This window comes from Melanerpes formicivorus, unplaced genomic scaffold (assembly GCF_026170545.1).
Source record: "Melanerpes formicivorus ecotype bairdi unplaced genomic scaffold, bMelFor1.0.p_v2 SCAF_12, whole genome shotgun sequence".
NCBI classification, from domain to species: domain Eukaryota; kingdom Metazoa; phylum Chordata; class Aves; order Piciformes; family Picidae; genus Melanerpes; species Melanerpes formicivorus.
The window spans coordinates 8,417,242-8,438,041 of NW_027142364.1; the positions used below are offsets into that span (position 1 = coordinate 8,417,242).

The window sequence follows — 20,800 nt, forward strand, 5'->3', positions numbered from 1 at the left end:
CACCCCCACCCCTCTCTGCTCCCTATGGCCAGGGGCGGCTCGCAAAGGCCACCGGGAGCTGTAGTGATGGCAGGGACGGGCGCAATGCACGACGGGAACTGTAGTTCGGCGCGGGGGACGCCGCGAGTTGTAGTCCCGGACGCCGCTACCCTCACCACCGTGCCGCGAGATCGGACTCCATTTCCCAGCAGGCAGCGCGGCGAGGCCAGGGTCCGGGCCTGGGCGCTCGGGCTTCGAGGGGCAGCGGGGACAACGAGGGGAGGCCGGCGTGAGCGGCGGGACCGGGTGGGGCCGGGGGCTGAGTCCCGGTTGGAGGTACCAGGCGTAGGTGGGACCGTTTCTGCAGGGCCCGGTCTGGGCCACAGGTGCTGGGCCTCGGCCCTAGCCTGGGTGCAGGGCACCATGGGTGTTGGGTCGAGATAGGGCTGCCGGGCTGAGCAGCTGAAGCTGAACTGTACACGTCCCGGGCCACGGGCAAGCCTGGCCCTAGGGCGACAGTGCTGTGGGGACTGGGGTCTGTGGACTATCCCTGCCCCGTAGGCACAAAGCCAGTGGGACATCACCGTTCTAGGTACAGGGGCAGTGGCTGCCCCTAGGCTGGTATGACTGTCCTGCAGCCAGCATGCTCACCTTGCAGGCCTGCTGCCTGAACCTGAGATGATGGATGCGGTACCCATCACGCCTGGAGAGCTGCTGTGTCTGGGCTCCAGCCTCGCCTTCTCTGGACTCTTCTACTATCTGTACAGGAAGAAAGCCAAAGTCATGGCACGTATACAGGTAGCCTTGTCCCTCATGTACCTCAGATGTCCTCGTGTCCCCATTGTCCCTTTCCCACTGCCCTACACTACCCATCCCAGAGCCTTTGATTTGAATGCAACTCTACTGATGACCAAGCAGGTTACATTCTGCCAGAGATCCCCACAAAGCTATGCATGACCCACCCTCTGCCTGCCAGCCCATCAGTTCTTACCTTGTTTATACTCAGTCTCTGCTCTTCCAGGAGGCCCCAAAGCTCCAGGTTGATGATGATTTACCAGCACTGGTATCTGGAGCCGATGGGAGGTGCCTGCCTTACGTTGCCCTGGAAGGTAAGGACATTCTGCAGTTGCATACCAGGGACAGAGTCTGGGCTGTCCGCCTTTGCCCATGATGCATCTCTTGGTCCTTAGGCATAGTGCTGCCAGCCAAGGCAGTGCTGACCAGCCATTACCATGAAGGGCTGCAGGGTGTGATCCAGAAACTGCTTGTGAAAGAGCATCGGCTGATCTGGAACAGCTTGGCCCGAAACTGGTGAGTGATGGGAGGGGACAGCAGGGGTGGGCTTGCACTGGTAGGTCCCAACCCCCATCCTCTGGGGCCATGGAAAGTGGCTCAGTTAAAGGCCCTAGTCCCTACCCTGAGGTCAGCCTTAGGAGTACAGCGTTCCTCTGTGTTGTCTGCATCCCAGTGCTGCACTTTTCCACTTGCAGGAGCGAGAGCGAGCGGGTGCTGTCAGAGCAGGTCTACACCGTCCCCTTCTTGCTAGCCTCGGCAGACGCTGAGGCAGTGACACAAGTGAGTGTGGAGAGCCCACTCCGAGCTGTTTGCCTGCCACTGGAGACAGTGTATGAGCGGTTCCAGCAGCCAGTCCACGGCTTCCGTGACCTGCTGGGCCAGTACTTGAGCGGGGAGAAGCCCAAGGGCATCCTGGAGACAGAGGAGATGCTGCGGGTGGGGGCTGGGCTGACAGGCATCGGGAAGCTGGCCCTGCACCCCGATGGCTCCCTGCACCTTGAGCCACCAGCCCAGGCAGGTGAGTATTTCCTGTGCCTGGGTGACTGGCAGACGGTGCTGGCAGAGCTGGAGTCAGCCAGTGGGCTGTGGAAGGGGGTGGCCATGCTGTGTGCTGCAGCAGGCCTGGCCATCCTCCTGCATGTCCTGTGCCGTGCCTACCGCCGTGCCCGCCTCAAGCAGCAGCGTGAGGACAAGGAGCCAGACAATGAGGAAACTGGGGATGGGGGGCTCGAGGACTTCTGTGTTATCTGCCTGACCCGGCCCCGTGAATGTGTCCTCTTGAGTTGTGGCCACATCTGCTGCTGCTTCCGCTGCTTCCAGGCCTTGCCTGCCCGCCTCTGCCCCATCTGCCGTGGACCCATTGAACGTGTGGTGCCCCTCTACCAGGCCTGAAAGCACCTAGAGGGCACCCAAAGAGGGCAGCGCAAACCAAGCCAAACCTGGAGCCTGCAGAAATCTCAGCTGTCCCTTCACGTGCAGCTGTGTAGTTCCTGTTGGCAGGGAAGGGTCCTGGTGTGCCCCTTCATCTGTTTTTGAGAGTGGGAGGGAGTTATAACCTCCTCACCCTTCCATCATCTGCCAGAGTGACCCCACCTGAAAATGAAGTCTAGAGGGAAACATAGTGCTGGAGCCAGGAAGCTGAGTACTGTGCCCCACACTGAGGCATTCCTTTGACTGGTAGCTGTTTGACCTTTTCCTGGCCCTGACCACTTGTCAAAGCCACATGGGAATTTTCCCTTGTTTTGCTTTTCCAATGCATAGCTTTCTGGGAAGGACAACTGGGACAAGACCAGAGCTGGTGGGACACAGTGAGCATGGTGGGGTGATAGTGACGCAGCCTGTCCCCAAGCCACTGCAGTGCCACACCTTGGTGCCACTCTTGTCCTCCCTCCACAATCCATGTGCCTACAGCAACTGCCTAGACCACGCTAGGGCACCCAGGCACTGGTGGGAATGAAGTATGCCCTTTCACCAGCTGCTCTGCCAGATGGGAAGGGGGATGAGCATCCCTCTCTGCAGGGTCCCCACCCTCCTCCCAGAGCAAGAGGACAGCACTGGGGTGCCCTGGAGCCTGCCCGCACCTCTGGCCCCAGCTGCACCCAGCTTTCCTGCCTGGACCAGGAGCAGGAGCAGCTTGCAGTGGTGTGTGAGTGATAAAGCCAAGAAGCCAAGCTTGGCCTTGCCTCTTGCTTTGTGCCATGAAGTGCAGGCATGGGAAAATGTGCCAGGAGCTGAGTCTCCTCGGGGAGTCAGCCCAAGGGTGCAGTCACTGGTGGTGGGCAGTGGGCACAGGACCCCTGTCTGGGGTGCACCTCCTCAGATTACAGCTGGGGGGGGCAGGGGGTGCAGAAACAGGATTGTTTCCAATGCGATCCTGCTCCTCTGGTCTCCATGGCAATCGCTCCCCTGGACTGCTCCCCATCACTGCCTGGCTGCAGTTGCCCAGGCAACCCACGGGCTCTCCTGGCTCCTGCAGCTTTGGGGCACACAGGATTTGGAGGAGGGGGGTAGGCAGTGCTGGCACGCCATTGGCAGCCAGACAGCAGTGTTGGAGTCAGGGTGGGGATGATATGCTCCCTTGCCAGGGCAGCAGCCCCCATTGCTGCCATTTCGGGACTGAGGGCTTGCTTCAGGCAAAGGTGCTGCTGTGGTGGTGCCCTCAGGGCTTGCAGGCAGCCGTAATGCCCCGGCGCACCCTCTTGGGACCCACATGCATTTTTGTGGTGTGGGAGGGTCCTTTTCTCCAGTCTTGCAGCCTGGCCTCTTCCCCTTGCTAGCATGGTGACTGCCTCGCTGCAGAGTGAGCAATGGGGCCCAGGTGTCCCCCCCCCATAACCGGGCATCCCCCCGCAGCAGGAGGGATTTCGGGAAGGAGATAAATACCAGATGGGAGAGGGCTGGGCTGCCAGGAACACACTCCCCATGTGCCAAAAGCTGCTGGCACGAGTGGGTGCGTGGGCTGGGAAGGGTGGGGAGGTGCCTGTGCTCCTGCAGACTGCTCGTCTCGTTCTCCAGGGCCTGGCAGCCAGCTGGGGACAAGGAAAGGGACCTGCAGCCACCTACACCCCTCTGTCCCTGTGAATGCCAAGGGTTCCCTGGGCAGGGAACATCCTTGGTTGTGGAAGCACATGGGAAGGGTGCCAGAGCATGCACCCCTACTGCCAACCCTTGCTGGAGCATGATCCTAGCCTATCCCCCCACCTCCCTCTCAAGTCACTGTCACCTCTGGAAAGGCCAGCAGCTCCATGGTGGTCTGGGCACACAGACCTCCTTAAGCAGCCCTGCCTAGCATCACTGGGTGGCAGCGTGACTCAACTGCTCAGCTCACCACCAGCCAGAACCTCACTGTGCCAAAGCACTGTGCACAGGGTCTGCCCAGACTTGTCGCAGCACACGTGCCCCCAGATAAACCCACTGTCCCCCACCAGTGATTTTTGATCAGAAGCAGGAGAGTGGGCAGCTCACAGTGTACTGCCCAACTTCCTTCTGCACCACCAAGAAGGAGCATCCCAGGTATCCAGCCAGCTGCCACCCACCCCTCAGGGCCCATGTGGATGCCAGTCCATGTCCCCCTCCCCAACCCCCAGAGTTGCCAGTTTGCTTCTGCCTCCTTCCCTGTCTGTTGTCATGGTGACCAAAGATGTAGTGACAGACAAGGATGAAGCCTCAAACCCCAGCAGGGCTGTTCATCCACCCAGCAAGGTCGGCTTTCCACCCCCACCGAGCTCAGGCTGGGAACCTTCTGTGAAGCCCCTGCCGCAGGCAGTGTAGCTGGAGGTGCCTCATCTGGTCAAATGCAGTCCTGGCACCGCTGCTACCATGGCTGTGCCACGAGCAGCTCATGTGAGGGATGGAGACAGTGCCATCCATTTCCACTGGCCAGACTTACAATGAGAGCCCCACTGGGAGCACCCTCTTTCCGAAGACAGGTGGTGCACTGAAACTCATTGCACTGCTGACAACCTGCTGGCTGGCTGCCCTGGGCTCACACACAGCACAGTTACTGAGTGGGGTGGCTGTCCTCTGTCCCCCAACATCTCACTACTGTGACGGGGTCTACCACACCCATCACTAGGTGTGCCCAGCCCCGCTGTCTGCACCCAGCCCTGCTGTGTGTCTCCACTCCCCCAAAACAGCCATGCGGAGTTACTTGGCCCTGGCACAGGCAGCACACACAGCAGCATCCCCATCCAGGCTTTGGCTACCAGGAGCCAGTGGCAATAGCCAAGGATGGAGACATCCCTGACCTTTGCCAGTCCCCTGCACTGGGCTGTGGGTAGATGTTTGGAGAGGGTAGCAGTGCCAGCCCCTAGCATTCTGTGAAGCCCCGTGGGCCACAGGTGCCACCACCACAGAGCAGAAGTGCCATTTCACACTTGTTGGCAGGGCTAGAAGCAACACAGATGGAGGCACCCACGCCAGCCTACAGGCATGCCTCTGCAGCCCTCTGCCCTGTGACAGCAGCCCTGGGCAATGGCACTGATGGGATCTCAGGCCTGCAGCAGAGAAAGCTCCAGTTCTGGTGACTGATGCCTCCTGCCTCCACCAAGCCCCATGGCATCCAGCCACTGTCTGCCAGGCCACAAACTCTGTCCCTGCCAGGACTCGAGAACCACCAAGGTGCTCCCACCCAGCCCAGCTCCCAGTGTGTGAGGGTGCCTACATAGCCTGGACGAGACATGCCCCACCCCAAGCTGCTTGCACATACGCAGAGCATTTCTCCACTGTAAAACCACCTGAAGCACCAGTGACTTCAGGGAAACCACTCCGCTCCGTCACGACACCCAGAACCAGCACCCAAGTATCCCAACAAGGGTGCAGAACTCAGAGGCAGCATCCAGCTGTGGGATTGGATCACAGCAGATGCTGGTGGGCTCCTGGAGCATTGTCCAACACTCTTCCCCTCACCAACCCCACTGTGGCTACGAGGCTAGCTGCCCAGCCCCAGAACCACCCCAAGGGAGTCATGGTCAGGCTCCCGCTCTTGCATCACCTGCAAGATGTCCCAGCTCAGGGACTGTGGCCCAGGTTTAAGGAGCTGGGGCAAGAACTGCCTGCCTCCCACTTCCACAACCCCTTCATCCCACTGGAGCTGGCTTTGTATTGGACAGAAGGCCGTGAAGGATTTGAGAAAAGAGATTACCTGGCTGCCAAAAGGTGCATAACAAAGGTGGGATGAGAGCCAGGGGAAGGAGGGCATGTGGTCTGGCTCGCCATGGGAGAACTCCAGCTGCAAGAGCAAGGGATGAAGCTAGGGTCCGTCCTGCACCCCCCCGCCCTCAACCCCATTCAGATCCCTGGTACCCACCTCCTCAGGGATGCATGACCAGCAACATTCTTGGGGAGTCAAAGACTCCCAAGGAAATGCAGTGCCTGGAGCCCTAATGCTGCCCTGTCTCACCTACAGCCTAACTGTGCTAGCACTAATCCAGTTCTGCTTCTCCCTCATCTGGGCAGAGGGTCCTTCTTAACCCCCTAACCCCAGCCAGCTTCACAGCACTCCCCTCCACCCCATATGCTAGCCAAGCAGCTCTCCTTGGGTGCCAGGCACTGTACTGATACAGGTACATGATAAGTGAGGTCATTCCCAGGGTGACCTCTTTCAAGCCTCTCCCCAGGAGCCTGCCAGGCTGGAAACCCTCCTGGAGTGCAGCACCAGCCCTGCTCACATCCCACACAGCCCATCTGCTCCTCTTTTTCTCTCTCACCCCCAGCCCTGCTCGTGCCACGGCCTGCCTGTCCCTGCCCACGGGCAGTTGCACGTGGGCTTGGCAACAAGAAAAACAGGCCACATCTCAGCGTGGGCCTCTTGCCTATTTTCCTGGGCACTTTTTACAAGAGCAGAAGCCATCACATGAAAAAGTTCAAGCTGATTCCCCAGCAAAGGTAGGAATAAAGCCGTTGTCTTTCCTGGAGCATGGGCACCGCTGTAATGTCCGTGCTATGGGAGGACAGCAAGGACCAGGGTTCTACAGAGCTGGGCTTGAAGAGAAAGGCATGGCTGAGGCTTCCCAAAATAGAAATACCTGCTCTCTCCTCGACCGGCCCAGCCAATGCTCCTATGCAGCACCTTTCAACAGGATCTCAGGCCATGGAGATGCTGGCATGGAGGAATGGACCACAGAGCTGTCTGTAAAACCCCACTCTTGCCTCCTCAAAGCACCCAGAGGGAGATTCTCCTGCAGCTGCTATAGAGCCAGCAAATATAATTTCCATGCAGGGCTTTGCTGCAACACAGCACAACTGCATGAGCAGTGGGGCGTGGATGCACAGAGGCAGCAGGAGCAGGGCTGCTTTGTGACAAGGTGGTCCTCTCCAACTAGCTGTCACTACTATTATCATCATCATTCCCAGATCCAGAGGCCAGAGCTGCAACCACAGCTCAGGCAAGAAGCATCAACAAAGCCTGAGTTTAAATAGTATCCTTCAGCCCCAGGTGACTGGGATGAGGGACCCCAGGTGAGGCTGCTCAGGGCCAACAATGCCAATTAGTACAATCACTGTCCTGGCAGCAGAAAATGCAGGAGGACTAGGCCAAAGTGGGTCCAGAGCAGGAGTGGGCAGAGGGGCACAAATGGTGCTCTGAGGCCACTCTGATAGGTCTCTTCTTGTTGACCCATGGTGGATCCCTGTGGGGGATGGCCCTTGCTCTGGTCCACAGAGGGCTCCCAGGAAAGGGCCAAATGATAGAGCAAGAGGCATCCTGGGGCACACTCCCCATTCCCATGGACACCTGCAGAATCACACCTCTGTGCTTTCTGCAACCCTGTAAATACATGCTATGGGCACACGTGCACAAACACATGCTCATGGGGGTCCGAGAAGACTGGAAAAGGACCAGTGTGGTCTCAAGGGGGGATCTCAGCTCTGGGGGAGGCTAAGGAAGGAGGTACCTGGATGGGCTGCTGGGCAAGTAGGGGGCTGGGGACAACCTCTAAGGGGAGACCTCGGGTGGGAGTTCTGGGGAATTTGAGTCTGCTGGGCTGCAGGAGGCTGGGACCTGGGTGGGGGAATTCTTGGGGGACAGATAAGGGACCAGAGCAGGGTGTCGATGTCTGTTTGACACCACCTCGGTACATTGGGCAAGGCCCCGTCTGTGCCTGGTGGTCCTCAGCTGTCTGACCCGGAGTACCCGGCGGTGCCCAGGGCTCCCTGCTCCACAGGGACGTTCCATGTTTCAGGGACACTCCCGAGTTGGGGCGACCACTCCGGCAAGGCTGGGGTGGGGTGAAAGCCATACTGCGCTGAGGACGAGGCAGGGGCTGGAGTGTCGGGAGGGGATACCCCCGTCCTAACGAAGCGGGGACCGGCCACCACCCGTCACGGTCACGGTCCCTGTCCCGGCCGTGCCGGGCCGCGGCGCTCCGGAGCCGCCCCCCGCCGGGGGGGTCCCCGCTCCCCCCGGATGCATGACTTCATCCTTCCGCCCGGGTTTCCTCCCCGCCGCCGCTGCCGCCGCCGCAGACCGGCTCCCGGCTCGGCTCGGCGCGGCGCGGCTCGGCCCGCTCGGCCCCCGCCATGTCGCAGGTGCTGCCCTACGGCGAGGACAAGGTGGGTCGCTACGGCGCCGAGCCCGAGGCGGGGGAGCTGCCCTTCAGCTGTCGCCTGCAGGACACCAACGCCTTCTTCGGGGGCAACCAGAGCAAGCGGCCCCCCAAGCTGGGACAGATCGGCCGCGCCAAGAGAGGTACCGCCCGACACCCCCCCGCCCCCCCCCCCCCAGCCGCCTCAGCCCCACGGCATCCCCGGGGACCCCCTGCATCTGCCCTGTAGCATCCCCGACATCCCTGACACTGGTTCCCGCATCCCCTGCGCTAGCCCATGGCATCCCCAGGAGCCCCGGATTCTGTCTTTGAACCATCGGCTTTGCCCCGGGTCCCCTGGATCTGCCCTGCAGCATCACGGGCACTGGCCCCAGCATCCCCAGTGCCACCTCACAGCATCCCTGGGACCTTCCATTCTGCCCTTGCATCCCCGGCATTCCCGGCACTGGCCAGTGCATCCATGACACCTCCGGCATCGTCTCACAGCATCCCGGAGACCCCTGATTCTGCCTTTGTATCCCCAGCTCTGCCCCACAGCATGCCTGAGACTCCTGGCTCTGCCGCTGCACCTACGGCACTGCCCCACAGCATCCCCAGCCTCTTACATCCCTAGAACTGCCCCATAGCATCCTTGGGACTCCCAGCTCTGCCTTGCGTCTCCTGCACAGCCCCCCTGGAACCTCCGACGCTGCTCCCCAGTATCCCCAACACTGCCCCTCCAGCGTCCCCAGAATGTCCAGCTCTGCCCCACATCATCCCTGACACTGCTCCCTGGCATCCTTGGGACCCCCAGCTTTGTGACTAGCACTCGGCATTGCCCCAGAATCGCAGTCTCCCCCCATCCCCAGCTCCAGACGCCAGTACTGTTCCCCTGATGCTGCCCCCCACTCCCTGCACCCCGGAACTGCACCCCTGGGGCTGAGCCTGGGACTATCTCCAAGCATCCTGGGGGCTGCCTCCTGGCACCTCTGTGAATGCCCTCGAGGCCCTCTGGAACTTCTCGGCACCCTTGGGATTGCTCCTAAATTCCCTCAGACTGCCTCTCCCTCCCCCCATTCCCTAAAAACAAGCCCTTCCAGCATCGCCAGGAACAGCCCCCCCAGCCTCATAATCCTCTCCTTCCACATTGCTGCTTGATGCAGAGACCCCCATCAGCAGCTACCAGCAATGCTGATCAACAAACATCTCCCTCTCACCTTCCCCCCAACCCCAGTTTACTGTTGTACCCCCACCCAGGGATCCATGAACCTGTGTTGTTCCCCCTCTGTTTTACTTTCTGCCGCAGAGAACCCCCATCATCAGCTTCCATCAGAACCTAAATAAATGCCCCCTCCCTACCCTACTGTCACCACCCTGATCTGTCATCATCGATCTTTACTGATACCTTTGGGACCCCCAAGAAAGGACCCTGCCTTCCCTGCAGCCCCCACCCTACCAACTTGGGGGACCTCCATAGGCAAACCCTCCTTCTTGAGTTGCAGGGGCAAAAGCAGGGATCAGAATCCTCCAGCACAAATACACCTCAGCCCCGATGGGTAATGAGCCTCTGCCTGCTCCACTACCCCCCCTTTTTTGCGGTGGTGGTGGCTGAGTCCCCCCGGGGTGCTGAGGGGCCAGTTCTGCCTCAGTGGTGATGGGAGGGGGTGTCTGGCTGTTCTCCCAGTGATATTGGTGTTGGAGGGGGGTCCTGGCCAATCCACCCCCAGGGTGGCGATGAGAGGGTTGCTGACCACAGAAATAGTGTTGCTGGGGAGGGGGAATGTCTTCTCCGAGGGTGATGGCGATCGGGGAGGATCTGCCCAGCCGGTGATGTTGACTGGGGGAGGTGCAGTCTGTGTAGCCCCCTAATGCTGTTGCCGACGGGGGTCTGTCCAGCTTCCCACTGGTGCTGCTGATGGGGGGTGAGCTGCTCAGCGGGTGATGATGAGCGGGGGTTGCGGGGGGCTGTCCAGTCCCCCCCCCCGGCGATGCCGATGGTGCTGACAGGGGTCTGGCTGCCACCCCCCGCTGCGCTGGCGGTGCCCCCCCTCCCCCCCTCCCCGCTGGGTCATTACCCATTCCAGTCCTGTTGCTCTCATCAGCGCCTGCCGCAGAGAGGAGGGGGGGTCCTTCCTGGTCTATTCCTGCCCCCTCCCCTTCCCAAACCACCCATCTAGACTCTGGCTGCAGGGAGGATGCTGTTCCTATCCACTCTGGGCAGGGGCGGAGGGGCGATCGCTTCTCCTCATCCCCATCGCACCCATCTGAACCCCTTCGCCTTGCTCCCCAGCATCGGGGTGGGGGGGGGGGTAAAGCTAGGGGCGGTGAGGGGTGCCAGCCGGAGGGGGAGGGGCAGCGGCTGAGTGCGAGTCTCCTCGCCCACGCACCCCCCGCCTTGTCCCCGCAGTGGTGATCGAGGATGACCGGATAGACGAGGTGCTCAAGGGCATGACGGAGAAGTCGCCGCCGGGGGTGTAAGCCGGGCCCCCCCTGCCGCTGCCAGGACCCGCAGGCCGTGCCCTGCTCCCAGACCGCCCGGCCCTGCATGCTGGCTGGACCGCCGACCAGGACGGGGGGGGACACATGCCCATGCCCCCCCAACCCCGGCCCGGGGGGGGCTCTGCAGCCACCACCACACCCCCCCCCCCGAGCCATGCACTTTACCCCTCCGCCACCCCCGGGGCTGGGACAACCCGCCGAGCCCCTCAACCCTGGGCAAAGACCCCCATCCTTTCCAGGGAGGGGGGTCCCCCATCCTCCTTGGCGGGGGGGGTCCCCGAATCCCGGGCCGGATTCGGCCCCACGAGCAAGGGTGGGGAGCGCTGCTGTCCAGAGACATTTTTTGCTCCATCGTTTTTTGCATGAGCTTGGTGGCCCGGGCACCCGGTCCTGGGGCCGAGGGTCAGCCCCACCACTCCGGCACGCTTCTTTTTAAACAGAAACTCCTCATATTTGTATTTTTATATCCGAATCTTTGTTAAAAACGATCTGCTGACGTTGAGATGTCGAAGTAACTGCATCGAGAAAACAAACAAACAAAAATGGTTCATATTTTTTTCCATAAGAAAAAAAAAGACAAAAAAAGAAGAAAAAACCGAGGGGGGGGAAAGACAAAGGGGGGGGTGGTGAGAGTGATGAAGGAGCACAAGGAAAGCCAAAGGTGTGGGGAGGGAAGTGAGGACCCCCGGCCTGACTCCCTTCACGGGCCCCGCCGGAGGATTCGGCAGCACCATCGGCCGCTGCAGCCCTGCCCCCGACAGCCTGGGGGCAGAGCCCACCGGGACTAGCAGCGGGTGCCGGGGGGGAGGGGATGGGGACGGTCGCGGTGCTGCCCCTACGCTCAAGATTGGTGAGGCCGGGGTGGGAGTGGGGAGGACAGGGACCCGGCCTGAGTTGTTGTTGTTTTTAATTTTGTACTTTAATTTAATTTTATTTTTTAAGAAGCTTCTCGGGGGGGTGGGGGAGGGTGGTGGGGTGGTCAGACGTGCATGAGAAACTTGTCATCTTTTTCAATAACCTACGAGTGGCATTTACGGAGGCAACAACGCAAAAAAAAAACCCCACAAACAACAAAAAAAAAGAGAGAAAAAAAAAAAAAAAAGGAAAAAAAACCCACCACAACAAAAAAGCAAAACAAGGAAAAAAAACCAAACCCAAACCACACAACAACAACAACAAAAAAAATAACAGGAAAAAAAATATACTTGTGTCATGATGTCCTACGAATGATCCATTGTAAATTTAAATGCCATTTTTCACTGTACTGGTGAACAAAATGCAATGAATAAAATACATTCATGTACTGAGGTGAGGCCAGCAGCCTGCTCCTTTCTGTCCCTCCCGGGGGGGGGCAGCTGTTTTTTTGGGGTGCCTGTGAGATGTGGTGGCATGGCATGGCATGGCGGGGGGGGTGGGGGTGCAGGGGGCTGACCCTGGAGTCCTTCACTGACTTGCAGCATGGGGGGGAGCTACCGGCTGACCCACTTACGCCTTTCGCCAGAAATAGCAGCCCAGCGCCTGGCGCCTCGTCGGTATGTCACCGCCGGCCCTCTGAGGAGAGGTCCCCTCCATGTTCCCTCCTCCAGAGGGGCTTCGTGCCCAAACGGTCCCTGGGGACACCCCCCCGTGGCACCGGTGTACTTGCCATGTCGGTACGCAGTGACACGCTTGTCACCATGCCGCTGGCTCCAGGCACAAGGTGGACACAGGCTGAGGGTGCGTGGCACACTGAGGTTGTCACCGCAGCCAAGAGCAACGATGGGAGAGGACATGGACAGATAGGCCACCCTGCCTGAACACATGCTCCGATGTGCCCCCAGCCCCACGCTGGCACATCCCAGCCCAGATACTCCCCTGCCACCCAGCTGGGGCTGGGGGGGGTGCCAAGGACACAGTGCCCTTGCACACCTCCACAAGCCAAGGAGGCTGGTCCAGAGGTCCTGGTGCAGGATGGGGGCGAGTGGGGCAGCGAGCACCTGCCTCCCACACTCAGTGCCAGCACGCCTCATCCTGCCCATAGCCCAGCTGCCCATGACAGAATGCACAGTGGGATGGGGGAGGGCAGGGAGCCTCTCCCAGCAAGATGGATGGGTGGAATTAAACCTGATTTGGTTTTATTACTGGCCACAAAAGCCCAGAGCCCTGGCTGCTCTCCAGACAGGCAAGAGAAGAGCCCAACATTGCCCACTGTCCCCTTTTCTTCTCCCATTACTCCCACCACTGGTCATCTTGAGTGGAGGGATGCACTGGTTCCCTGTCCCCGACCCATGAGGATAGGGCAGCTTAAGGCTTTATTGGGTGGGAGGAGGCTGGAAGAGTCCCCCGGGTCACAGTTGGATGGCAAAGAGATAGTCCTCATCGTCGTCCAGGGGCACAGGGGTCAGCGGCGGGGCAGCGGGGAGAGGAGGCTGGTGCAGCTGGCGCCCCAGGGCCGCATCAGAGAGGTCCAGGGCCTGACCTTTGCGCATGATATAGAGGTAGTAGTGGAAGGTGCCGGTGTCCCTGTCCCCGCAGGTGACGTGGCGCAGGGACCAGCCGAAGGCCTCCTGGGCGTAGTGGGGTTTGCGGAAGTGGGGCTGGGCAAAGGTGATAGAGAGGAAGCAGCCCCCTGGGCGCAGCACCCGGCTCACCTGTGGTGGGAGAAACCCCGGAATGGGGGGGTGGGTGGGGTGAACACAGTGAGATTTGAGTCCTCTGGCAGGTATCGCCCCATCCTCAAGAGTCCCCATCACAATCTGCCAGAGATCGTCCTCCCCAGCCTCTCCCATCACACTCCCAAATCCACTGTCCTAACGTTGCCTCCTCCAGAGACACCCACCTTGGTTTTCACATGTCCCCAGACCACCTTCAGCCTAGTGGCAATGAGGAACGGGAGGTCCTTATGCAGCATCTCGACCCACACCCCAACACTCCTCTCCCTAATTTTAAGCAAACAGCAGATACCTAACTCTGGTGCTGGGCAAACCTTTAACTATCCTGGGCACAGGGCCCCCAGCCCCCCAAGCAGCACAGGACCCCCATCTCACCCACCCATTCCCAGATCACCCAGTCCCACCCCCTCCCTCCCCCACTCAGCATCCAAGGCAGGGGAGGACTGGATGAGAAATGATTCGACCCTTTTAATCATCATTTTCTCCCCACTGGAACTAAGCCCCTACTAACAGGATGGAAAAGAACATCAATTTTCTTGCTTGGCTTTATCCAACGTCAAAAGGCTTTTACTGCCAGCACTCACATGCTTGGCATGCAAAGGCAGTGCCTGGGGTGGGAGGGCGGGTGGCCAGCCCCTCAGCCTGGCCCCCAGCTGGGGACATCCCCAGATTGCTCCCTCCCAGCAAGGGCAGAGAGCTGCCACGGCAGAGGAGAGGGCTGGGGGCCAAAGTGGGGGATTCCCGAGCTCTGGCTTAATCCTGCTGGGAAGCCCCACAGCTCAGCGCTGGCTGGGGCCAGGGATGGAGAAAAAACAGGCAGGCTGCGTGTGTCTCCTCCCTGCTGCGGTAGTGGCTTTTCAACCAAACATTAGTGGTTTTGGCCAAGAGAAGGGGAAGGCAGGCCCCTGTGTATCCAGCTCAGCATGCCTTCTACAAAGTGCCGACGCACCCGTCCTGGGAAGACCCCAGTTGAGGAGCACTGGGGGGGCCCCGGGGGTGGCAACAGGCAGGGATCTCCGGCTGCAGCCGCGCAAAGCATCCTGCATCCCCGCATCCCATCCCTCGTTAATAGAGCACTAACGGCCGTTGCTTAGAGACGGGTGCAGGAAACCTTCCTGTCTGCCAGCCGCTGTGGGGGGGTGTGGGGGTGTGAGTGGAGCTGCTCCCTGCTCTTGCGTGTCCCCCCATTGCCCCCGGATCAGTGGAACGGGGGTGTCCCTGGGGCATCCCCGCAGGCAGGGCTGATTTTCAGGTCCTTATGCAACCCCTTGGCCCAAGGAGTGCAAGACAGAGACTGAAAATCCTGGCCCACCTGCCATGAGAAGAGGGAGTAGGGGTGAGCACAGGACTGCCAGCCAGAGCCAGACCCCTCCAAAGGGACCAGGAAAGCAGAACCTCTCTGGGGACAAGGACAGTGAAGACTGACCGCAGGCAGAAGCTGGTGCCCAGCAACAAGGGGGGGGGGGGGGGGGGGGGGGGGGGGCAGGGATTGAGCAGGGGATTAAAAAAAGAGAAAAAAAAAAAGGGAAAAGAACTAAATCCTCACTGTTTGGCCAAATGACAAGGACAGGCGGCAGTGCTGGCAGGGTAGGGCAGGGCGCAGATGATGAGGACAGCCTCACTGTCCCCAGCACCTGGGGTCCCTCCTGGGCTCAGAGGGCAAAGCTCAGGGGGACAAGAGAAGATGGAGGGGGGACAATGGCCACAAGCACTCTGCCAGCACCCCATGCCCGCACCAAGGGTGCCAGGCAGGCACAGCAATTAATTATCCTCACAATTATTCCTGTGGGGCAGCGGAAGGGCTGCCAGGACCCGCACCGGGGCAGGTTCAATCCGGTCTCTGCCTCCCTCACCACCAATTAATCGCCACAGCCAATTAATGGGAGCCCTGGAGGTATCACCCATCCCCGTGGCAACGCAAAGGCCCTGTCAATGCTGACGAGGGTTGCCATGGCAACCCTGGTCTGGATGATGGGGACCCCGGCTAACAAGATCGAAGCTGGGGCAGTGAGTAGGAGAGAGCCTGTCAGAGCTCTGTTGTCATCACCTTGCTCTGGGCAGGCAGAGCCACTTTGATGTGCCCCCCAACCCCTCCTCCCCTGCTCCCTCCATACACCCTTGTGTACCCCTACAGCCACCCACACCCAGATGGGGTGCACTTTTACTGCCATCCCTTTGTACTTAGGGTGCAAATAAGAAGGGCAGTCATACAGCACCCCAGCAGAACCTAGGGTCCCCTTACTCCATTCACCTCTTGGAAAGGAGATGGGGTGGGAGACAGGGAGGCCTCCTCCACCTGCCATGGGTGCTGGGAACTCTCCAGATGCCCCTTTGTAGGGTAGCAGAGAGGGCAGCACTAGCTAGGCGGGGAGAAGAGCTATGGACTGGGGTACCCCTACAGAAACAGGCTGACAAGAGGACATTCTGTCCCTTACCCACCCCAGATGGGGATGTTGTTCACTCTCCACCTTTCCCTCCCCCCATACCTCTGCTAGCACCCGGTGCATCGCAGCGACTGCCTGTGGCGAGACGTTCCAAGGGTCAGTCTCCTCCACCATGAACACATCGAGGGTGCCCTTCTCCAGCACAACATCGAAGGAGGCATCGGGGAAGGCGAGGGCACGGATGTCCATGACGGCCCAGCGCAGGCTGGGGCAGCAGTGGGCGTAGCGGGCACGCATGGCTGCGATGCAGGCAGGGGAGAAGTCGATGCTGGTGATGTCAGTGTAGCCCAGCTCGTGCAGGTCATGGCTTAGGGCACTGTTGCCGCAGCCTGTACGGGGATATAGATCAGATGGGGGTTGGGAAACCCATGGCAGGGGCTGCCTGCACACCAACCCTGCACGCTCAGACCCAGGGAAGGGGGAGGATGGACCAGGGCCAACAGCGAGGGAGCAGCAACCTTCCCACTAGTTCTTGATTCTCCCAAAGTGAGTGCTTTGGGGTTCTGCAGGACAATGAGGTTGAGAGCAGTCCCAGCATGTCCAGTTCCCCCCACCCCAGGAGGGATGCATGGCGGCCCTGGGTGTGCTGGAGGCCAGGAAGAGGTGGGGGGTCCCCAGAGTGTCACAGGGCAGGGGCCAGGTGTGTCTCCTGAGTGCCTGTGGTGAGGCTGGGGACAGTGTCAAATCAGGGCAGCATAGAGCATTTCGAAGGGGGTTAACCGTGAGGGACAGCGGGACAGAGAGATGAATGTAGAGAGCGACAAAGAGAGAGACGGAGGGCCAAGGGCAGCTGTCGCAGGGGACCGGCATCCTGCCCCGCCGGCCCTCGCAGGACATAGCCTCCCGCGATGCGGCGGGGTCGGGGCGCTCCCTCTCCCTTCTCTCGCTGCTTCACCACTCCCTGGGGGTATCCTGGGCCTGGGGGCGGATTTGGGGGCTATTAAGCGCAGCTGGCGGCGGCTGATCCGCTAACAGGATCGGTGATTACACCCGACTAATCCCGCCTGCTCGGCGGCGGATCAGACCTCAGGTGGGATTACGGGGCGGTTACACCGGCCCCCGTCCTCCTCCAGCGAGAGCAGGGCCACCCCCCGCCCTCGGTACGTCCCGGTGCCGCACCGCCCCCTCGCGGCTGATGCCAGAGCAGCCACTGGCGGGACCCCAAGAGTCCCGCCCGCCCATCTACCGGGCACGTACCGAGGACGAGGATACGGTCACCGGGGCGCAGCTCGGCCTCCAGCTGCGGGAGGAACCGGGAGAGCCCCCCCAGCCACTCGCGGGGCTCGGCGCCCTCCCGCCGGTACAGCGCGTCCCAGAAGCGGCGCTGTCCGTAGCGCCGGTTGGCGGCGGGCGCGCGCCGCCGCTCCATGCCCGGCGGGGCGGGGGGAGCACCGGGCGCCACGTGCCACCCGCGCCACCCCCACGTGCGACTTCCGGTCCCGGTGGTTGCACCGCCCTAAACGCTCCGTGCGGAAACACGGCTCGGAACGGAGCGAGCAGGGGCCGGCCATGGCGGCGGGTCGGGGGGCGGCGGCGCTGCGGCGAGTCTGGCGCGACCGGCGAGCGGTGCTGCTGGAGCCCAGCTACACCCCGCTGGTGGCCGCCTGCCTCTGCCTGGCCGAGGGCGGCGTCAACCTCTGGGTCATCCGCAGGGTCCCCTGTGAGTGACTGGGCCCGGCCTGGCTCGGGGCGGGGGGAGGGGCTGCCCCTGGGGGTGGCGGACCGGACCCGGGGCAGCGGGAACGGGGTCCTTCGGGCAGGGACAGCTTTTCTCTGGGCTGAGCAGTGGGGCCGGGGGGTGATCCCGCTGGCGGGGTGACAGGGCTGCCCCCGATCTGTGCGGCTGACAGCATCCCCCGGCCAGGGTAGGGGAGTGGGGACAGGCGTGGGCTGGGGGCCCTGGATGGAGGCCTGAGGCTTGGCTGACCGCGGGGGGGGAAGAGAGGCTGGAAGTGGGAGAGCCCTCCTGGCAGTGCCCTGCTTGCCCCACCTGAGCCCCGGCCACCCCTGCAGACACCGAGATTGACTGGAAGGCCTACATGGAGGAGGTTGAAGGATTTGCCAACGGGACCCTCGACTACACCCAGCTGAAGGGTGACACCGGACCACTAGTGTAAGTGATGGAGAAGGCTGAGCTCCCCGCGGCCTTCTGGGAGGGGTCCCAGGGGGCAGCACGGGCTGGCCTGGCCCCTTACTTGCATGTCTCCACAGCTACCCTGCCGGCTTTGTCTACATCTTCCTGGGCCTGTATTATGCCACAGGCCGTGGCACCAACATCCGCCTGGCGCAGTACCTCTTCGCCGCCCTCTACCTTCTCAACCTCCTCCTTGTCTTCCGCATCTACTGGCGAACCAACAAGGTAGCCTGGAGCCTGGGTCCTTACCCTCTGCCTCGTGGTGTCTCCTGCTCAGTGTAGTCCTCATGTGGGCAAAAGAGGTCGGGCAGGAGGTCAAGGTTGGGGTAGTGAGGTTCGGAGGGGCTCAGTGCAAGCAAGGGGTCCAGGACAAGCTGCTGACTGCCCTAATGTCTCTCTGTTCCCTGCCAAGGTCCCCCCCTATGTTTTCTTCTTCATGTGCTGTGCTTCCTACCGCATCCACTCCATCTTTGTCCTGCGGCTCTTTAACGACCCTGTTGCCATGGCCATCCTCTTCCTTGCTGTCAACCTCTTCCTGGAAGAGCACTGGTCCTGGGGCTGCCTCCTCTTCAGGTGAGAGTCTGAGGGCAGATGCTGCTCTCCATGGCATGCTGCATACATGGGTGAGCTTGGCCCTGGGGAAGAGGCTGTGCTTGACCAGGGGGATTCCTGGGTACCCATGTTGGGGGCCGTAGCTGTAACATGGCTTCCTGATCAGCCTGGCTGTGTCCGTGAAGATGAACATCCTCCTCTTTGCGCCTGGACTTCTCTTCCTGCTCCTCCAACGGTTCGGTCTCCTGGGCTGCATACCCAAGCTCTGCATCTGTGCCCTGCTCCAGGTGAGTGCTTGCTTGCATCAGCTACAGGGGCAGGCTGGCGGTCCCGTCGGTAGGGGGTTGTGGAATGCCTGCATCACAGCATCCTGCCTGGCTGTCCTGGGTGCCAGAGACCTTTGGCTGGATTTACAGCGGCATCAGAATAGGAGTTGGCCCCACATGACAAGCTGGATGGGGCTCCCATCTTTGGCTGACTGCCCCACGTGGCGCTGGGGCTCTCAGGAGGTGGCAAGGGTGACAGAGACCTGTTTTAGGACTGCTGAAAAGGTGCTTGTGTGTCTCTGGCAGGTGGTTCTGGGGCTGCCCTTCCTCCTGGTGAATCCTGTGGGGTACCTGACTCGCTCCTTCGACCTGGGCCGCCAGTTTCAGTTCAAGTGGACGGTGAACTGGCGCTTCCTCCCAGAAGAAGTTTTCCAGAGCCGGGCTTTCCACGCCATGCTGCTCCTCACTCACCTGGCTGCCCTGGGGCTCTTTGCACTGCACCGGTGGCACAGGTAAGGCCCAGGGTTCCTCATGGATGCTGGTTCCCATCAGCCTCCATGGTGCAGAATATGGGAACGTGGGTCCACATCTCTGCTGCCTTCATAACACTGTGGTTTTGGGGTTGCAGGCGGGAGTGGGGGTGAGTTACTCTTCTGTATTGGGACGCACACTGCATCATGGCTCACAGGGGAAGGCAGAGGTGGTAAAGACTTTCAGCAACTGAGATCTGTGTTTGTGCTTGCCCCTCAGGCCCAAAGAAAGCATCCTGGCCTTGCTGAAGGATCCTGCTAAAAGGAAACCTGCATCCCCTCCCTTGACAGCCAACAATATCCTTTGACAGGGTGGGCAGCAAGCATGGGGAGAAAAGGCAGGGTGGACTTCGGGCTCAGTATTCTCAGGCTTCTAGTCCTGTGATGCCATCCAGACTAGCCTGTCCCAGGGTAAGGAGCTGTCCTGCATGGCTGGGGAGCTTTTGCAGGATCGCAGCTCCAGCCTTCTGTGTTTGTCCCCTTAACACCAGTGCACAGATCATTTTCATCCTTTTCTCTTCCAACTTCTTGGGTGTCTGCTGCAGCCGCTCCCTGCACTACCAGTTCTATGTCTGGTACTTCCACACATTGCCCTACTTACTCTGGTGCACCCCAACCACCAAGCTTGCTCACATGCCCAAGTATGTGCTACCAGGTGGGAGTCCTGTCTGCAGGGGGCTCTATGGAGCAAGTGGGGAGGATGCATGTCCCCTCTGATGCTGATCCTAAGTTTTGTCTCCTGCAGGGTGCTGCTACTCGGTGTGATCGAGCTCTGCTGGAACACTTACCCCTCCACAGTCTGCAGCTCCCTCTCCCTCCACATCTGCCATGGACTCATCCTGCTCCAGCTCTGGTATGGCACAGCAGTGATGCACAGCCCTTCGCCAAGCAGAAGGCCTGCAGCCATCTCCAAGAAGGCCCAGTGAGAGCGGCTGAGTGGACAATGGAAACTGGCCCCTGGGACTGACCCTTCTTCCTGCTCTTTCCCCATCTGGTTTCCAAGCTGCCCCTCACATCCCAAGATGGGTGTGAGCCCTGGAACTGTGCAGTGAGGGCAGTGTGGGGACCCCTGACAGGCAGGACTTCCCCAATAAAGGGGGGCTTTATGTGCCCTTCCCTGGCTACAACATCCTCATATCATAACAGTGTTGGAACCGCCACAGCTTGGCCTGCCTTACCTCTGGGGAGGCAGAGGCTGAGCACTGCCCAGGGCAGGGCAGTAGCCTCTGCAGTGAGGTTAAGACAGATGATCTTAGAAACCACTTTGCCTCAAGGTCTGAATCGCCTTGATGCAGCCCAGGGATTCCTCTAGCTTGGCTTGTCGTAGTCCTCTGTCTGCTCCCTCCCATATGATATGGCTGGGAAGGGGGTGACCCCCCGACCTGCACAGGGCTCTGGAGAGCCCCAGCGTAGCCTGCATGGGGCCA

The 20,800-nt window shown here is 60.6% G+C and overlaps 4 protein-coding genes across 4 annotated transcripts; 3 read left to right on the top strand and 1 right to left on the bottom strand.

The window, feature by feature from the left end:
- Positions 1–84: 84 nt before the first annotated feature.
- LOC137444672 (uncharacterized) lies at positions 85–7,657 on the top strand. Its single transcript, XM_068145683.1, has 5 exons — positions 85–268; positions 638–777; positions 1,001–1,088; positions 1,170–1,290; positions 6,489–7,657. The coding sequence occupies exons 1-5, from the start codon at positions 85–87 to the stop codon at positions 7,192–7,194; spliced, it is 1,239 nt and encodes a 412-aa protein (XP_068001784.1). The 3' UTR covers positions 7,195–7,657.
- Positions 7,658–8,188: 531 nt separating this feature from the next.
- CAMK2N2 (calcium/calmodulin dependent protein kinase II inhibitor 2) lies at positions 8,189–12,108 on the top strand. Its single transcript, XM_068145159.1, has 2 exons — positions 8,189–8,461; positions 10,705–12,108. Exons 1-2 carry the CDS (start codon positions 8,293–8,295, stop codon positions 10,773–10,775), a joined length of 240 nt encoding a protein of 79 aa, XP_068001260.1. The 5' UTR covers positions 8,189–8,292; the 3' UTR covers positions 10,776–12,108.
- Positions 12,109–12,200: 92 nt separating this feature from the next.
- EEF1AKMT4 (EEF1A lysine methyltransferase 4) lies at positions 12,201–17,309 on the bottom strand. The gene is made up of 3 exons (XM_068145158.1): positions 17,089–17,309; positions 15,934–16,220; positions 12,201–13,426 (listed from the first exon to the last, which is right to left on the bottom strand). The coding sequence occupies exons 1-3, from the start codon at positions 17,258–17,260 to the stop codon at positions 13,124–13,126; spliced, it is 762 nt and encodes a 253-aa protein (XP_068001259.1). The 5' UTR covers positions 17,261–17,309; the 3' UTR covers positions 12,201–13,123.
- Positions 17,310–17,355: 46 nt separating this feature from the next.
- ALG3 (ALG3 alpha-1,3- mannosyltransferase) lies at positions 17,356–20,502 on the top strand. The gene is made up of 9 exons (XM_068145151.1): positions 17,356–17,551; positions 17,905–18,004; positions 18,103–18,250; positions 18,438–18,598; positions 18,744–18,864; positions 19,150–19,355; positions 19,594–19,670; positions 19,870–20,014; positions 20,119–20,502. The coding sequence occupies exons 1-9, from the start codon at positions 17,401–17,403 to the stop codon at positions 20,297–20,299; spliced, it is 1,290 nt and encodes a 429-aa protein (XP_068001252.1). The 5' UTR covers positions 17,356–17,400; the 3' UTR covers positions 20,300–20,502.
- The last annotated feature ends 298 nt before the right edge of the window (positions 20,503–20,800 follow it).

Excerpts from the sequence above, each read along its gene's own strand:
- LOC137444672 (XM_068145683.1), top strand. The coding sequence starts at position 85 with ATGCACGACGGGAACTGTAGTTCGGCGCGGGGGACGCCGCGAGTTGTA. Across the intron at positions 1,089-1,169 it reads GCCTTACGTTGCCCTGGAAG|GCATAGTGCTGCCAGCCAAG; the intron begins GTAAGGACATTC and ends CTTGGTCCTTAG. Across the intron at positions 1,291-6,488 it reads AACAGCTTGGCCCGAAACTG|CCCTGCTCGTGCCACGGCCT; the intron begins GTGAGTGATGGG and ends TCTCACCCCCAG.
- CAMK2N2 (XM_068145159.1), top strand. The coding sequence starts at position 8,293 with ATGTCGCAGGTGCTGCCCTACGGCGAGGACAAGGTGGGTCGCTACGGC. Across the intron at positions 8,462-10,704 it reads GATCGGCCGCGCCAAGAGAG|TGGTGATCGAGGATGACCGG; the intron begins GTACCGCCCGAC and ends TTGTCCCCGCAG.
- EEF1AKMT4 (XM_068145158.1), bottom strand. The coding sequence starts at position 17,260 with ATGGAGCGGCGGCGCGCGCCCGCCGCCAACCGGCGCTACGGACAGCGC. Across the intron at positions 16,221-17,088 it reads TGACCGTATCCTCGTCCTCG|GCTGCGGCAACAGTGCCCTA; the intron begins GTACGTGCCCGG and ends ATCCCCGTACAG. Across the intron at positions 13,427-15,933 it reads TGCACCGGGTGCTAGCAGAG|GTGAGCCGGGTGCTGCGCCC; the intron begins GTATGGGGGGAG and ends CTCCCACCACAG.
- ALG3 (XM_068145151.1), top strand. The coding sequence starts at position 17,401 with ATGGCGGCGGGTCGGGGGGCGGCGGCGCTGCGGCGAGTCTGGCGCGAC. Across the intron at positions 18,005-18,102 it reads GGTGACACCGGACCACTAGT|CTACCCTGCCGGCTTTGTCT; the intron begins GTAAGTGATGGA and ends ATGTCTCCACAG. Across the intron at positions 19,356-19,593 it reads GCACTGCACCGGTGGCACAG|GCCCAAAGAAAGCATCCTGG; the intron begins GTAAGGCCCAGG and ends CTTGCCCCTCAG.